General features: G+C 39.0%; 1 protein-coding gene across 1 annotated transcript in view; it reads left to right on the top strand.

The window, feature by feature from the left end:
- Window positions 1-18,975, top strand: part of AIR9 (Outer arm dynein light chain 1 protein) — a 131,180-nt gene that overhangs the window by 89,684 nt on the left and 22,521 nt on the right. Inside the window, exons 19-26 of the mRNA XM_089808599.1 lie at window positions 2,227-2,414; window positions 2,644-2,761; window positions 4,260-4,387; window positions 4,519-4,687; window positions 4,823-4,941; window positions 5,087-5,255; window positions 7,533-7,617; window positions 7,733-7,806. Coding sequence (XP_089664725.1) covers window positions 2,227-2,414; window positions 2,644-2,761; window positions 4,260-4,387; window positions 4,519-4,687; window positions 4,823-4,941; window positions 5,087-5,255; window positions 7,533-7,617; window positions 7,733-7,806 — 1,050 coding nt within the window. The remainder of the gene's footprint in view (window positions 1-2,226; window positions 2,415-2,643; window positions 2,762-4,259; window positions 4,388-4,518; window positions 4,688-4,822; window positions 4,942-5,086; window positions 5,256-7,532; window positions 7,618-7,732; window positions 7,807-18,975) is intronic.

Genomic DNA, 18,975 nt, shown 5'->3' with positions numbered 1-18,975 from the left:
TGAGCTATGTCTACAATTGAGTATGGCACAATATTCATTGTACAAGTCTGAAAATCAGATTTCTATGCAAGCTACTCGCAAGGAAGATGATCCTAATTCAAAAACTCAGGAGATCCTATAAATTGTAGAAGGAATCGACACTGTTTCTCGAGATGAAAGTAAGCACATCATTTCCACCCCTCTTTATCTAGATGAGGCATATTATGCTAATAATGATCAAAGGGACCAACAATAAGTCAGATTTGAGAATTCTGATTTTTACAATAGTAGCTCTATGCCTTCATGTTATCAAGATGTAGTGATGTTTCTGCAAAATGATGGGAATAAATCAAGTGGTTCTAGTTTTGACATTTTGCGTGAGGGTGATCATTTGATTGATAACAGTCACGGTGAATCAAAAATTTCAGAGTTGTGCTTAATGCATACTGACACCTATTGGGTGAATTACTCATTCCGATGGTTGTATAGGAAAATGGTAGGATGATACACATCTGTTTCTACTTCCAGGTTATATGGTTAGACTAGTTTGGGATCTAGGTGTTGACATGTTAAAAACTCTTCTTTTCAAGGATCACGATGAGTGGGTTCGCAACTTGGGGCATAGAGTTGCCATCTTCAGAGAAATGCAACATGAAGGTGAAGAAAAGTTTTTAAAGATGATGTGGGATCTAGGGATCTTATGGATGGATGACTTGCACTTGGACCCCTTGTTCCAAAAATGATAGGATTTTATGTCATTTGTACCAGATTGGGCAGTAGAGCAACTTGCTGATTGATATGAGATCCTGGTATTGATTGCTTAAGGACAAGCAATCTCAAGGAGGGAGGATTGTAATGTCCCCTTTTTTTGGGACATTAGAAAATTAATAGGCCAACCCAATTATATATTAAAGTTGACTTATTGAGAGTTAATGCAGAATTATAAAAGGTCAATTTAGTCTTATAAAAGGGGGTTTATAAGAGATGAATTGGCAAGAAGACAAGGAGACAGAAACGGGAAGCTGAAAGGTCAGAGGGCTGCTCCTTGAAAAGAACGGAGGTGAGCTTAATTTAGCATTTTAGGATATTGATTTTGGTTCTGAGTTTCGCTTGGAGAAATCTGTGAAGTGTTCAGCTTCATGTTAGAAGCTGAGGACAGAAACCTTCAGGTTCTACTCAGCGAATCGGATGTAAATCCAGTTTAGCATTGGAGGTGAATTCAAGACGGAGTTCACGTTGGAGGTACAAGTTCATTTCTATATGTTATCCTAGTCTGGCTGTTACTGCTGTTTGGAAGATTGGATTCTATGTTACGTTATTGTATTGCTGGTTTGTAATGCAATAACAAATTCTGAAGTTCTTATTTTGAACATTTTCTGGTCATTACTGGTTAATATATAACTTATTTGCATTAAGTTATCTATTACAGTTTGAGAATTATTTCAGGGAGTTTCTGGGAAGAATATCTGGGTGGGATATACAAATCTGGCATTATCTGAATTGAAATTTGTTGCCAAGGTCTGAGTATTGGTGTTACTGGTGTAACAATATTTGTTGTTTGATTGTATAGTTTCCTGTATGGCATATTTCATCATCTCTTTCCATGATCTATGATTAATAGAGATATTCATTAGCCAGTTCACCAAGACCAGATTTTGTTCAATATCTTAGAACGCTTAGTTGATTTTATGATTGCTCTCTTATAGGTTTCCTTCAGAAATTACTAGAATTGTGCATACTAATAACTTTCTTAAATGCTCTAAATGGAGAGATTCCAGTGTGTGTGAAAGTCAAGAACTTATGAAGCAAAAACATAATGAGAACAGAGTATAACCCAAGAAATTACTTGGGAGAATCATTTTGGGAGGAGATATTATTCAGCACATAGCTCCAATTTTTTTTCGATGTGAACATTATGGTTTAGAATTTAATATATTTTTTGAATAGCAGAATAGTTAGATATAAAATCTTCAACTGTTTCTCTGCCGTGGCTGCAGTTAGAATCTTCATCTTCATTGGATTGTGAAACTTGCCCCCAGAAAATATTAAAGACATTATTTGGTAAAAATTATTTCAGGCTGCAATTTCTAATTGTTATGGGCAATGAATTATTCTCAGTTGAAGGCCTTTAACTGTGATAATACTATATAATCCTAATTTTTGTTTGGTGGATAAATAGTTCTTGCTGATTTGCAACTGTTGTTTATTTGCTTATTTGTGAGTTGATTTCTCATTCTGTTTGTTCAGCTCCACCAAGGGTCACTCAATTGCGAATTGTAGGAGATGTGAGGGAGGGTAATAAGGTTGCAATAAGTGCTGTTGTCCGTGGTGGGGTAGAAGGTGCCAGTAGAGTGCAATGGTTCAAAACTACTGTTGCTGACGTAGAACCTGATGAAAGTGGCATGGAGGCCATAAGCACATCAAGAATTGCTAAGGTTGGAAATCATTGCACCTATTGTTTAAATTTAGATGTGCTGTCTATTTTCAAAACTATATTGATTTCTTTGGAAAATTTTGAATTTTGAATTCATTTCATGTTAAAACAGTGTTGAACAAACATGTCAGAATTATGATTTCTGATGTAAAAATGAATATTAGAATGCTCATATATATGGTCACATTTCATAATTTGAAGTGATCTTATGCTTGATTTATTCAATGTAGACATTTCGTATTCCACTTGCTGCTGCTGGCTACTATCTACTTGCAAAATACACTCCCGTAGCTCAAGATGGTGAATGTGGTGAACCAGCACTGATTATCTCAGACAAGCGAGTGGAAAGTGAGAATCTAGCTTATACCATTGTTATTGTTTCAATTGCAATTTATTCATTATTGAAAGTTTATCCAGCAGGACAGTGAAAAATCTGGGCACATTTATGCATCTTTTCAGGCATTTAGTTTCTGTTTTGAATGTTTATTTTTACCTTAGTAATTTGAAAAGATTTGTTTGATGTTAATCCTATTAATCTCTAGTATTAATGTATGTATTTCATTGAGTGCTCCTTGCTAAGGGTACACTCATCAGCATAAAGGTTACAAAATATAAGTTCAGTGTTCATAATCTTTAAATTTCTTTTATCCACAGTTTGATGCCTTTCCTTTCACCTCCTTGTTTGGTGCAGTTTCTGTTGCCTATTTTGCTACCTCCCTCTCCAAATCAGCTATCTCATCAGTAGTAAACATTGGATTGACATTTGTAGAAATACAATTTGAATATGCATGGATGTCATTGAGTTCAAGCTCCACATGTGTCTCTTGGCTCCACACCTTTGGATTATCATTAAACTGAAGTGTGAACCACACAAAAACAAAGTTTTGCATGCACTTTCTAATGAGCTCCTTTATATGAATGGCCTTAGAAATACTTCAATGTGCTCACAATCTGAAACACTCTATGGCTGGGGCAAAATGTAAATGATTAGTTTTCAAGATTGGGTTTGTGCCAGAATCTCCCCACCACAAATTTACAAGGACAAGCACAACAATTATAACATTGTAAGAATTTTAGTAAACTTAAACGTTCAAGGTAAATAGTGAATTAAAATTTAACATACATGTATTTTGCCTACCTGCAAATTGACTCTTCATTGAATGCGTTGAGGCAGAGAAAGCAAACTCCCCTCGATGCCTTTATAAATATGCAACTCAATATATTTGATGTCTCTATAGTTTTCACTGGGGACCATCATCACCATAAATTGTTGACGTGATCCATAACTGCCTCATCTACTCCAAATGAAGTAGAGAAGAATTCTTTTGGGTGCAATAGCAGGCAACGTCATGAATATGCTAGTGAAGTCGCCTATTGTACATCCAATGAATAATATGCCAAATGGGTTCATATTTATTTTTATTTGACTCATATGAATGTTGGATTTTTTCCTCAGCCTTGTCCATGGCCTCTCATAGATATTCCATAGAGTTTTTCTCTTCATCCACTATCACCAAGGCCTTTGATACCTAGAAGTTGAAACAAGAAAACATATAAAATTGAAATATAATGTGCTATAGCAGAACATAGTCATCCCAGATTCCGACTCATTTAATCAGAGTTTAAGAAACATCTGACATTTTTCTGCATTATGTAGTATCTTTTGTAGAGGCTTACTCTACCATTGGGGATTTTCCAGCCACTAGATTTTTTTTAATCATGTTCATATAGTAAAAAGAATTTATACTCGTGTTTGAAGTCTTATTATTAAAAGGACAATGCAAAATAATGCAATTTCATTTGTGATACAGCTATTTATCATCCTACTTTGTTTTCTAACTTACAGCATTGCCACCAAGTTTGAACTTCCTTTCTATTACTGGTGACTTTTCTGAAGGGGAGATTTTGACAGCCACTTATGGCTATATTGGAGGGCACGAAGGCAGTAGTGATTACAATTGGTATTTGCATGAGGTATTTAATACATTTTCCCTTTTATTAGTGTTTTATGAAATGCATCTTGGAATAAACAATAAATTAAATAATGCCTTAAAATTGATCTTAATCACTTGGATTTCACTTTGCTGCTGTTTCTATGTAAGCAGAGTGAGAATGAATTAGGGACATTAATTCCTGAAGCAACAGGTCAGCTCCAGTATCAAATAACCAAAGATGCTGTACATAAATTCATATCCTTCAAGTGTTTACCTGTTCGGGATGATGGTGTCATAGGAGAAGTACGGACTACCATGAGCCATGAGCGTGTCAAACCAGGTTTTATATTCCTCTTAACTGAGGAAATGTAGTCGATAAACATTTTTCTTGACAGCAAATTCCTTGAGGATTCACAGCTGGAGCTGTAATCATTTGATTAATCCCTTTTTGACATCATGATTTTAACATCTGTAGGTTCTCCAAGGATACTCTCCTTGAAGATTGTAGGAGATTGTGTTGAGGGAGCTGAGTTACATCTTGACAAAAGATATTGGGGAGGAGAGGAAGGGGATTCAAAATTGCAATGGTTCCTGGTATTGTATACATTTATTTTTTCAAGTAAATTGATTTCATATTTTATTTTCTTTTTAGCTCATGCCTGGAATTGTGGGTGGCACTCTACCCTCAAATTTGTGGGACCCATTATTTAATGTCTTGATGTGTTTTGATGCTTGGCAGACTGACCCAGATGGCACACAACATGAAATCAAGGGTGCTACTAGCACTTCATATACTGTTCGTAAAGAGGATATAGATGGCCTGCTTTGTGTTTCATGTGAACCGATGCGTATGGATGGGGCAAGAGGCCCTATCACACTATCTCAATGTGTGGGACCTGTCTTACCTGGTAAGTTTTTATGTTTCTCTTTACCTCAAAATACATATGCTAAATTCTCAGGTATTTGCCTTCTGCAGACACTTACACATGGCCTTCAGGCTGCTATCCCTGAAATGTGTCTCTTGCCATCCTGCTGTTTATGTCGCAGAAACATTGTGGAACATAAGAAGCGAATTAGATCTATTTAATGTATTTGGAGATTGCCATTTTAGTTTCTGTTTCTTAAGGATTTCTAAGTACTTTGAAAGAGAAAGTGTAGTATTTTGGGTCTCTCTCTACACACACACACACACACACACACATTAATATTGCTGTCTGTACTCCCTCCCTAAAAATGGGCTTTGGGTTGCCGTCCCCCAAATGTGTCCCTTGCTGTCCTGCTGTTCATGTCCCAGAAACACCATGGAACGTAGGAAGTGTGTCAAATCTTTTTAATGAATTTTAAGATTGTCGTTTTAGTATCTGTTTCTCAAGGTTTCTAAAGCACATCGAATGAGAAACTTTCCAGTATTTTGTTGTGATATATATTTATTAAAACAAAGCATATCAAAATCAAAATATTTGTGTTTTTAGCTATCAGTCCAACTTTGATCTTTAATCTATATTTAAGGATTTGGTAGCAAACTCAACATCATTGATCAGTAATGTGAGGAGTATGACATTAGGTTTCATATGGTTAGAAGGTATCCTGTATTGATTTAATCTTGCAAATTTGTAGTATGTGTTTTCCTTGTTTTCTTATATAAAATGGTATGACAAAAGACATCATCACTGCTGTTGATATGAATTGTTTGATTTTCGAGAAGTCTTATATTAATGTTGGAAATGAGATTTACTAATGTGTCTTAAGTTGTTTTTTGTTTAGTTGTAACATTTAATCGTGTTTGATGCTATTCATTAGGCTGTGCATTGCAACATGTTTATTTTTTATCGGTAATCGGTTTTGACTGGAGCTTTGAACCAGTGGGGCCACATTGAGGGATCCCATCCTTGTGGAGGTATTCTATATATCTTAAATCATCAATGCACGGTTAGTATTCTGTGTAGTATTGGGTCATCCATCGAACCAGCATCAGGTTCTGGTTTGCCACCATCTAGCTATCCTTCCACCTCAACAACAATGACCCCACTCGTTCCCTCTTCCTTCTCTCTTTTTTCCTCCTTTCTTTCCTGCTTACCTTCTTAACCCAGCCACCTTGTCTCCTCCGACTTCCATCATGCATGTTTTTCAATCTTCTCACCACCACCTATCCATCTCAGCTTCATTCTGCCCGCCTCAACATCTCCCCCAACTCCTTTTCACCATCGCTATACCTCGTCAGCACACTACCTTTCTGCACAATTGCTACCCCAGCCAGGTTACTCTGTCTGCTAATCCTACTCGCTCCTCATCTTCCAATTACTTCCACCAAGTCATCTTTTTTCCACCCAAGCTTACATTTTCCACATCTATGCCACACTATGCTTGTCGCATCCTTCCTCCCTCTCTGTGTCACCACCAACTTCCCTTCTATCCTCCATGTCACCTCCGTTCTTCTGCCATTCCTCATCATCTACCTCAACTCCCTGCCACCGTCTTATTCTTCCTGCTTCAGCTATCATCTTCCACACCTCCCTGCCACCTCAGCACCCTGGCCACTTTTCTACATACTTGCTTCCTCCTTATCCCATCCTCTATCCTCATTGATCGTCTCCCAATTCCATTCGCTGCAGCATCTTTCGATGTATGTCAACACCCTTCTTCACTCATTTCATCCATTAAACCTGGTCAATACCCACGCTCGTTGAGCCCAATAACCATGTCTACCTTTGTGCAGCTCTTTCCTCTGCGGGTTTCGAACTTGGAATGCTCCTCTTAACAGCGGTTTGCAACACTGTTGCGCGGTCATGTCCTGTGCATTGCAATATGTTGCAATGCACACTGGCAACATATTACTTTTGGCAACCCTTCTCTGCTTATCACATCTTGACAAACACAACAACCCTGCAAATTATGAGTGTTATAAAGAAAATGTGTTAAATGAATCCATGCCTTTGATTTGGTAACTTAGATTTGATTCTATCTCTAAAAGTTCCAAAATATGCTGGCTATTGCTATGTCAGCATAATTGCAGTTGTTAGAATGTCTACTTTCACCTAATGAAATTGAGATCTAGGTTACAATTTCATGCTGAATGTGGTCGTTAGCTTAGTCTAAGTATAAATAAGTTAACATTTGACTGCAGCTGTATAATACTAAAGATGTGCTTTACGTAAAACTCATCACCTAGGAGTTTTATGCTGCAGGCACCCCTTGTTGTGAGTCACTTCAGTTGCATGGTGAACCTGTAGAAGGAGAATGCCTTAGCTTTTCGGTAGTTTATAAAGGAGGGTAAGAATCATGAAATCTGCTATGAATCTGTTTGCATGCTAATCTGTTATATCCTAAATATAATTGCTATAGATTATATCTAAATTTGTAAATATGATACTGCTTTTTATTGCAGGGAGAAAGGAGATTGTATTCATGAGTGGGTTCGACAGAATAGTACTGGAGGCTTAGACAAACTAAGCAATGATGGTGAGCCACTTTCACTAAGATTTGAATTTGCTTCAAATAAACATTTAATGGGCATTACCACAATTAATATTGAAAAGAATTGCTTTGAGGGATCCATGCACATAAATTTTTTTCCCATAGGGAAGAAGCCTGTCTAAGAAAACAAGGAATAGCTTAGATACCTCTCCCCCAAATAGAGAGAGAAAGGACCTCAAGAGTAAGGAAAGACCAGGTATGCACTCCACAAGATGAAGCCTCCCACACCCCCAACAAAGTTAACAAATAAGATAACTTTATTTATGTGAATGTTTTGGTACACATAATATGCTTGGTCCTTTGATGATGGATTGAGATATATGAGTTTTGAGTAGCACATTGATTCTCTTAAAATATGACTTGTTGTCTGTATGACTGATGGTTGTTTAGAGTGTATACCAAACTCAATGAAAAGATTTTCAAACCAAAAATCCCCAGTTTTGGTACTCAGCTTCGCCAGAAGATAGATCAGTAACAAATTGCTTCTTGCTCACTAACAAACAAGATTGGAATGAAGTGCAAAGCTATAACTTGAAGTAGACTTGCGATCCAAAAATTTACTTACATAATCTGAATTTGGGTAGCCCACCAAGTTGAAATCAATGCTTTTTGTGTAGTTAATCCCAAAATTTTGAGTACCTTGGTTGTAGCAGAGAATTGCTTGGCTACTTTCCAGTGCAATCCATGGGGCTCACTTATGAATTGAGAGACCATGCCCACAACATCTGAAATGTCTTGTGCGAGTCAAAAGATGAGATTCCCGACAAGTTGTTGCTGCAAAGTACCATCAATCAGTGTGAAGAAACACTACGCCTCAAGTTTGACTCTAGAAAGAAAGGGAGTTGGAGTAGGCCTGGAGTCACCAATGTGAAACCTTGAGAGTAATTCGAGAGCACATGTGGATTGTATATTGTGGTCTTGGAAGCAGAGGAACATTTCTCAATCTCAAGAAAATAGTGCAACAAGCGTAGGTCAATCATCAAAAACTTGTCATGCAAGCTAGTTTTCACAACAGATGAGGAACTTCGTGTGATTAGTAGGTCTCAACATAGAGAACCATAAGGAGGGAATTATCTTGATGCAAAATGTAACGGTTTGGATCCAAATGGCAATAAGATAACCAAGTGCGAGAAAGAAAGAATCCACCTTGGCATAACAAACCAAGGGGTCTGTTTTTCGGCTACATATATAAAACAAAAGCCTACAAATTGGAGAAAATTCTTGGACAAAAACTTGTGGTTGTGCAAAATATTTCCTCCTTAAGGTCTTTGTGAATAAACAACAATCTTCAACGTGTTTGGTGAGCCTCCTATTCTTGCATTAGAGCAAAATGAGTGTGAGTAGAATGTATTTCATCTTGGCTATAAGTGCAAATGAGGATTAGGGATAGAGTGAGAAAAGATAAACACATACATACATACTATTACAAAGTAATTGGTAAATATTTGCTTTGTTATAAACAGAGACCGGGAGGTTTGTATATGCAAAAAAATAAAGCAACGTTTCCTTAGGAAACGATCGTAAAGAATAGAAACATTCTATACTAGCTAAAAGAAAGCTAACACATAACTACAAACTAACTAATATTAAAAACATTCTAATATTTACAATAGATTACAAATAGATAACCATTAACTAATAATAGAAGCTTATCTATTATCATAATACACACACACATATATATGTATGTATACATGTATATATGTGTGTGTGTATATATATATATATATATACATATATATATATATATATATATATATATATACACACACACACATATACATGTGTATATATATATGTGAGATTGATGATCTTCTCTCCTAATTGCAATTGTAGAATTAGTGTGCATCTCATTGATAACAACTAAATCGAGAGTAAACTCAACCCACATGCTTGAAATTCTGTGGAAGATTTTATAAAATAATAGGAGATTAGTTGATAATCGGGGAACACAATTGTAGTACATAATAAATTAATGCTATAGTTAGAGCTAGTTAACCTTTGTTGGGAAAGGGTAGTTAGGAAGTGAGGGGATGCGTCCATTGGTTTTCCCAACCAACCTACCATTATATGAGAACTTTGGAATATGGACGATGTACTCATGTTTTTGGTAATTAATAAAGTAATAATGTTTCCTCACCATCTTGGTATTTTGGTACTAGTAATGAATGTCATGATGGTACAGTTGAATTTATGCTATATTGCTATGTTAATAACTATTCTACAGTTTGGCGTCGTTGCTTAAGTTATGACCTAGAGGTCATTGAGTGGACAGGATGGAGTGATGGGAAGACCATTCCTACTATGAATACAATTAACAAACAGTGACGGAGAAGCAAAGGAAATAACAAGACAAGATCAGGTGATATGAGATTGGGTGGTGACCTGGGAAGTTTCAGTCGACCAAAATATGCAAAGAGAGACCTGAGAGAGAGCAGCTCCAAAGAGCACTGTACAGAATGAACTTTTGGTACCACCAACAATGTACGATCTACTTGGATAGATTCCTCGGCTATTGGCAAGAAATTTGGCACGCGTTGAGGAAGAAAGGGTTGAAACGAAAAGAGAGCAGAGAAGACAACAAGTGCTCTAATAGTTTGCCAGAAGAAGTTCACGGAAACTAGAGGAGCGCGACAATCCAAGGAAGATAATCAGACACAAACAATTCATGCCCTTGCTTCCAAATAAATATCCTAGGCGAGTGTCAGAAGAAGAAACTGAGGGAAAGATGCCTTGTGGACTTTGCGTCTCCATCAGCAAGAGGAAAGACATTGTCACTTAAGTGGATTGGTGAACCACTCTCGAAGTGCAAATCAAATCGAAGAAAGGTTGATTGGAAACATAATAGAAGGTATAGCCAACTTGGCTATTTCAGAAGCATTGGAAAGGAAGGGTGGAAGAATTCTGAAATCCCCACATGAAGAGAGCATCGACAGGAACAAAGCTCCAACCAAATAGAAGGAGAATCACTTGGGGAAGGAGATATTATTGGACCCCAAGAATCTCGCTTGACAAGAGGGAGTATCTTGAGAGGAGGGAGTGTCCCAATAGGAGGGTGCGTCCAGGTAAGAGGAAGTGTCCCGGCAGGAGGGAAGTGCGGAAGGATAATTGCGTTAGACAAACAAAAACTACCTAGATTTACTGGGGAAGGATCTGAGGACCCCGCACGTCATTGTAAATTTGGCAGGCCAATGGAGAAAATGATGCAGATGAATAGTTAAAAGCGTTCCTTGCCATGCTAAGAGGTATGGCTATTGATTGGTATATAGACTTGGACATTGCGAAGAAGACCACATGGAAGGACCTCTATACTACCTTTGAGGAGGAATTTAGACTTCTATGGGACAATGATAAGATAGTCACATAAATTTATAATACACGGCAAGGGAAAAATGAATTTGTCAAAGCATATAGCAGGAGACTCAAGGAATTGATAGGGAAGTTGAACAACAAACCAGCTAATGGATTAAAAAAGAGGTGCTTTGTCGAAGGGTTAACTCCATCCCTAAGAAGAAAAATGAATATAGTACCATCATCATGCTTTGTCGATGCTTGCACCCGGCAAATGGATATAGAGAGTGAGATCAAAACTTCCAAAGCCAAGAGACATGGAAGGGGGAGTGAAAGTTTAGAGGAGAGCAGCTATGAATCTAAAACCATCCAAGCCTTGAGGAAAGACATGATGAGGCTAATGAAGGAAGTAACTAGAAGTAAGGAGGAGAAAAGAGAGGGGAGGGAACTGTGGTGTACAAATTGTGAAAAGGAAGGACATACAAAAGGGACATGCCCATGCAAAGCGTTCTGTGACATCTGTGAGGTGTTAGGCCACACAATTAAGCACTGTCCCTACAATCTAAAGGCATAGAATGCACGAGTATTACCCAAGGAGAACAATCCACACCTCCTTCCACCTCTCCATGAAACACAAATATGGAAGCCTCATCTTGAGGGTATAGAAATAATAGGCAAGGAATCAATAACAACAATAATAACACACCTAGGAGAGCAATCCAGTATGATTCCAAAAGAAGACCCATGATTCAATGTAGGCGATGCAATCAGTGGGGACATTTTTCTCGCAATTGCTAGAATGAGGGAGGATAGAACAGATGAATGTTGTGTAAATGGTGCAGACTGTGTAATCATGAGGACGCTAATTGCCCTAGACAAAAAGGGGTGAACATGTTGGACATTGCAAAACTGGGAAGCGAAGTATTGGCCATCACGAGAATGTAGGCTAGGAAACTTGCATATCCCAATGCAGCTATAGAGAAAGAAGATAGGACATTCAAGATAACATGGTAGATGAAGGGAGAGCTAGTATGACCAAACTTCCACCCACTCGACCTGTACCAAATATCATAAAACAAGTACTGGACACTATCGTCCTTGTGAAAATTGCTGATCTATTAGAAAGGCTACCTCAGTTGAGGGTAGCAGTAACACAAGGAGCAAGTATCAAAGGAGTACCTTCCAAGGAGGAGGAGAAAGAGGAAGGACATACAAAAGGGACATGCCCATGCAAAGTGTTTTGTGACATCCGTGAGGTGTTAGGCCACACAATTAAGGACTGTCCCTACAATCTAAAGGCATAGAATGCACAAGTATTACCCAAGGAGAACAATCCACATCGCCTTCCACCTCTCCATGAAACACAAATATGGAAGCCTCATCTTGAGGGTATAGATATAATAGGCAGGGAAGCAATAATGACAATAATAACACACCTAGGAGAGCAATCCAGTACGATTCCAAAGGAAGACCCATGATTCAATGTAGGCGATGCAACAAATGGAGGCATCTTGCTCGCGATTGCTAGAATGAGGGAGGATAGAACAGATGAATGTTGTGTAAATGGTGCGGACTGCATAATCATGAGGATGCCAATTGCACTAGACAAAAAGGGGTGAACATGTTGGACATTGCAAAACTGGGAAGTGAAGTATTGGCCATCATGAGAATGTAGGCCAGGAAACTTGCATATCCTGATGCAGCTACAGAGAAGGAAGATAGGACATTCAAGACAACATGGCAGATGAAGGGAGAGCTAGTGTGACCAAACTTCCACCCACCCGACCTATACCGAATATCATAAAACAAGTACTGGACACCACCGTCCTTGTGAAAATTGCTGATCTATTAGAAAGGCTAACTCAGTTGAGGGTAGCAGTAACACAAGGAGCAAGTATCAAAGGAGTACCTTCCAAGGAGGAGGAGACAGAGGAAGCGCAAGCTAGAAAAGAGGCTAACACCTTGTTCACCATAGGGATGGGGAGAACAACTGCATTGATAGAAATGGAGATAATGGGATGTCAACTATCTATAACTATCGTGGATGAAGGTTCGGGTATGAACGTCCTACCTGAGGAGACTTGGAAGGCACTAGGGAAATGTACACTTTGGCCATGCACATTCGAAACAGTGGGTGTAGACCATCATGTAATCGTGCTGATAGAAACTCTAATGGGACAAATGGTAGTAATCGGCACACAACAATTCTTATTGGACTTTGTGGTGATTACCCTTGAAAAGAAAAGGTATGATGCATTGTTGGGGAAAGGATGGCTAATCACAACAAAGGCCACCAATTGTTGGAAGAAAAATACCCTTTCCCTATAAGTAGATGACCAAAAATACACAATTGATTTGAGGTACTAGTTAGTTAGCCAGGAACTTGCATCCGACTTCAAGGCTGAGGGAGAAGACAAGGAAGTAGTGGAATCAGATGGAGTTCTCAGAAGATGAGACACACTCCCTCAACAATCTGTTTCACTGGCAGATAGGAGACTATGAAGTATTCCATCCAGAGTGTAGTATGTTGGAAATCCAAGAATCTAAATTAGAAGAAAGGTACCTAGAAGGTTATGAGGAGTACAGGGAGGAATACGAGGAGGCTAAGCTGCAAACAATAAACTTAGGGGAGGACCAACCCAAGGAATTCTCATAGGGGATGACTAGGATCTGGTGTTGAAGGTGGCATCTCTTAAGATTTTCCTTGAATATAAGGACGTATTTGCATGGACGTACAAGGACTTGAAAGGAGTGCCACCAAAACTATGCGTGCATCAGATATTGCTGATACTAGGAGCAAGACCAGTGCACAAATAACCGTACTAGATGAATAAGAACTATGTAGCCAAGGTTTAGGAAGAAATCACAAAAATGCTTGAGGTGTGAATAATATTCAAGGTACAAACCAGTGAGTGGGTATCCCCTATAGTCATATCACGGAAGAAGGATGGGAACGAAATTCGAATATGCGTCGACTTTAGATGCTTGAATGCGGTAACTATAAAAGACCCCTTCCCAATCCTGTTTTTTGATAGTATCCTAAAAGAGGTGGCCGACCATGAAATGTACTCTTTCATGGATGGGTTTTCAAGATACAATCAAATCAACATTGCTAAGGAGGATAAGATGAAAACTACATTTGTAGTCGAAGATGGGGTGTATGCCTACAACAGGATGTCATTCGTGCTGTGCTATGCACCAACCACCTTTTAAAGGATCATATTACATATCTTGGACACTATGTCTGTAGGGAATTTCAAAGCCTTCCTAGATGATTGGTCAATCTACCGTGGGAAAGAGCACCACCTCAAGGTCATTAGCGAATGCGTGGATCGATGTCGAAGGGCAAGGCTAACTTCGAATCCCAAGAAATGCAGATTCAAGGTTCCACAAGGCAGAGTTCTTGGCCATATAGTATGGAAGGAAGGGTTGAAAACAAATCCCGACAAGAGTAGGGTCATTCTAGACACGGGATCTTCATCGGATGTAACTGGTGTCAAGTCTTTGGGGCATGTGGGGTACTATAGGACATTTATAAAAGGATTTGTGGAAGTGGCTTTACCCTTTGAAAAACTAACCAGAAAAGGAAAACGGTTTTGTTGGGAGGAAGAATAGGAGGCCTTTCAACAGTTAAAAAAGAGACTCGTGGGTGCTCCGATCCTCATATACCTTGAGTGGAACAAGGAATTCCACGTCCATGTGGAGAAATCTAATTATGCAATAGGTGCCACTCTGGCACAAATGGGGAAGGATGGATTGAACCATCTAGTATACTTTGTAAGCAAGCTACTATCAAAAGCAGAGTGGAATTATAGCACCACCGAAAGGGAAGCTTTAGGTATGGTCTATGTAGTTCAAAAATTTGGACATTACTTATTAGCTACTCATTTTACATTTTTTGTTAATCATCAAGCACTCATGTATCTGGTGAACAAGCCTATGATTCAGGGGAGAGTAAGTAGATGGCTAATCCTTCTGCAAGAGTTCACTTTTAAAATCATAGTCTGCCTAGGGAAAAGTCATGTAATCGCAAACCAACTGTCAAGAATCAAGTTTGGAGAAGCCCCTAGAAGTGGAGTAAATGAGGACTTTCCAGATGCACATTTATTTCAAATTGCCTTACTACCCCAGTGGTACAAAGGGATCGGGCAGTACCTGTCAACTGCTACCTTTTCGAAGGAGATGCCAATGGCGGAGAGGAGAAAAATTGCACTCAAAAGGACATTCCAGTTGATTGACGGATTGTTGTATAAGATGGGGCCGAATGAAGTATTAAGGAGATGCATCACAGAGGAAGAAATTTCGGGAGTTTTGAGAGGATCTCATGAAGGGTCAACAGGATGCCACATGGGACTTGATGAGATAGCTCGAAAGGTGTTGTTGGTTGGACTCTAGTGGTCCACACTTTATGCATATGCTCGAGAATGGGTCTTGAGCTATGATAGGTGTGACACAGGCAAACCCCTAAAAAGAGATTTCATGCCATTGTTTCCATCACAACCACAAGAATTATTCGAACGATGGGGGATGGACTTTGTAGGGTCCTTGCTTGCTATTAGTAACCACAGATGCAAATTCATAGAGGTGGCAATGGAATATCTTACAAAATGAGCAGAGGCATGAGTACTCGCAGACAACACAACTCTCAGTTAGGGCAAATTTATCTAGTAACAAGGCTCGGTAAACCACTACAGTTGACGAGTGATGGAGGGGTCCACTTTGTGAATTGGGCAATCTAAACAATGACAAGTGAGTACAAAATTTCCCATTCTTTTTCTAGTTCGTACTATCCAAGGGCAAATGGTCAAGCAAAGGCTACAAACAATATAATTGTAACAATTTTATACAAGACATTTAGAGTTGAAAAGGGAGATTGGGAGGAAAGGCTTCTAGAAACTCTATGGGCTTACAAGACTACCTACAAGGCCACCAGGGGAGAAACTCGCTTTCACTTAATGTATGGGTAAGAAGGTGTGATGCCAATAGAATATGTAGTATCGAGTCCCTAAGAATATAGTTGAACAAAGACTAGGAGATGTGGACAGTTTACGCGAAAGATTCAATGCTTTAATAAAACTGGATGAAAGGAGGACACTAGCTCAATGGGCGAGTGAGGTGGCACAAGGGAGACAAATTCTAGCATGATAAGCAATTGAAGAGGATAAATTTTAGACCAGGCCTACTGGTACTCAAGTATAATGATAAGAACAAAATAAAGCTGGGTAAGTTTAAAGTTTGATGGCTGGGGCCATACAAGATATTGAAAGTAACAGAAAATGGAGCCCTAAAATTATCAACTTTGGATAATAATCCGTTGAAAGACCTAGTTAATGGGTCTAAGTTAAAATTGTATATGGAAAGAAATGGGTCCTTTTCCACTTTATAAACACAAAAGAAGAAGATGACAAGAAATAATTAAAAGAATGATTAAGAGAAAGCGAAGAAGGAATAAAAGAACATACCAAAAGGGGACCAATTAAACCAACCCATATTAATTATCCTTTATATGAGCAAAGATATAAGGGAAACATGGGAAGCAGTAGTCGCATTCACGTATATCATAATCGAAGGGTTGAAACCTCTTCCACACACAGAATAGGTGAAAGTGGACATGTGCGAACAAGCCAAGTGAAACCAAGCACTAGGGTTTGCGATGGAGTACATAGCCATGTAGTACGGGCATGAGATTGCATTAGCGTACGAGGCCAAGTACGAGTGTGGGAGCTGGATGTACGTGCGAGTGTTGGAATAGGGAAAGTACGGAGTGGACTAACCAAAATAGAAAGCATCGTACACGACGTTCGAGTAACTGAAGGTGAAGTCATTGTGTAGGGTCCTAATGCATGGAGAAGAGAGAGGGCAGTCAGAATTCTTTGTGCATGAAGAAGAGAGAGGATCACCGAATGACAAAGAAGGGTACACACAAAGAACAATCTAACATGATTTAGAAGAGTGGGAATAGCAGATAAGTAGCATCACCTTCGTAGGTTGTACTGGTCAAGTACCATCACGTACCAAAGCAAATGTTTGGTGTGAGTACGAAACAGGAGGTCGTACGGGTCAAGTACGAGCAACATATCCTTGAAGAGGAGTCAGACCAAGAAGCAATCAAGGAGAGCCATGTAGAAGAGAATGGTTGGAACATAAACATAATTAAAGTCGCCTGTGGCTTTGCTAAGTACCTTAAAATGGTAAAGATAAGCGTTGGCAACGCTAACAAAGGGAAAATCATCGATTCCAAGAAGAGAAATTCAGTTTTGTAGGTGAGGAAGGTGAAGAAGATGGCAAGCAAGAAGGATAAAGGGAAAATTGCTAAAAAGACTATGGTTGCCAATATCACTTATGAAAGTGTAATTGTAAGTCAGTGTTGCACCTAGTGGGAAAACGTAGAAGACTTTCACACTCTGAAAGAAGTGCTATGCAGAGCATAGGTAGACAAAATAATTTCTATGCCCATTTTTGATTTGAAGGAGTTTGAATCAATATTACGAACCATGCTGGCTGGCTATGATAAGAAAGCTCATAAATCCATTCCAGTATTCACACCAAGATTTGAGAATCTCCTACTTGACTAAAAAGATAAATAGGGTTTTTGGACTTCCCAACTGAGGACAGGAATCGACAAAAACCCTAATGACAATTGAGGAAAAAAAGAAGTGGCTGGCATTAATGTACATGAATGATCTAATGAAATAGGAGTGGGAGAGCATTCTCAACAAAAAAGAATAGTTGGGGTCTTAAGAAAATTTATGAGCTAATGAGGGATGACGATGAATTGTGGACTTGATAAAAAGAAATCTTACAATTGGAAGTTGCACAATAGACATTGCTATGTGGATGTTACCTGTGATGGATGGATTGAATAAGGGATGAGTGTACAACTGGGCTCAGTTTCTCTCAGAGAGATTACAAGAGTTCATGGAATTGAAGCATAAAGTATTCTACATGCCACACCATGCCATAGCCTCATTCTTCGAAGCAGCTTGAACACAAGCGACCGTTGAACAAAGAGGGGCATTGTTCCCAACAAATAGAGTGAAACCATAACGAAGTAGCCATGACATATTGGGTTCACATGGACACTTTTAGAATAGGGTCAGGTGGGGTAGAGCCAAGGAAAGAGAGACCAAGAGAGACAATGGTACAAGAAGCATCTACTCAAAGGTCAAGTTAGGAGGCGATTGGAGAGGACAATGTAGAGGAGGATGAGACTAGTACTGACACATCTCAGATTCCCAGAATGAAGAAATTCATTTGAGCCACTTGAAGGGCACGCTTGGAGATATCACTTTTCTACCAACAGGTAGAGTACCGTTACCAAGTGGGGTACCTAGCGGAGATTAGGGGTGCTAAAGTTAGGAGTACAGAGGACACTCGTTTAGTTAAACAATAGGAAGAGCGCTGTACTCAATCTGGTCATACCAAAGGGGAGGACACCCCTACGCAAGCCCATACTACGGAAGAAGGCATCCATAGTACATTGTAAAGATACATACTATGACTTCCATACAAATTGGAGGCTACTTCAGTAGAGTGGGTATAGGCATGATGAAATAGCTAAAGATTGGACAACTCGATACACCATACCTCTAGCCAAGGAACAACCACCTCTCATACACACACTTGCAGAAATGGAGGTAGCATTTAGAAGGACATACTTGGAACTTCAATAGGGAAAGGAATTGACAAGACGACTGGAAGGGGAGTGGAAGGTAGAAAAAGCTGCTCTAGAAGAAAAGTGGAAGGTAGAAAAAGCTGCTCTGCAAGAAAAATGGAAGATAGAGAAAGCTCTCGCGGAAGAGAAATTAGCAACAACAGAGGTAGAAAAGATGGATGCACTACATGTATTGCAGAGAGTTTATG

The sequence above is a fragment of the Cupressus sempervirens genome, chromosome 11 (assembly GCF_028749045.1).
Source record: "Cupressus sempervirens isolate cs-2001-9-10 chromosome 11, ASM2874904v1, whole genome shotgun sequence".
In the NCBI taxonomy this organism is placed as follows: domain Eukaryota; kingdom Viridiplantae; phylum Streptophyta; class Pinopsida; order Cupressales; family Cupressaceae; genus Cupressus; species Cupressus sempervirens.
Note: the sequence above shows the minus strand (reverse complement) of the source record. Positions and strands in the feature narration are given on the sequence as shown.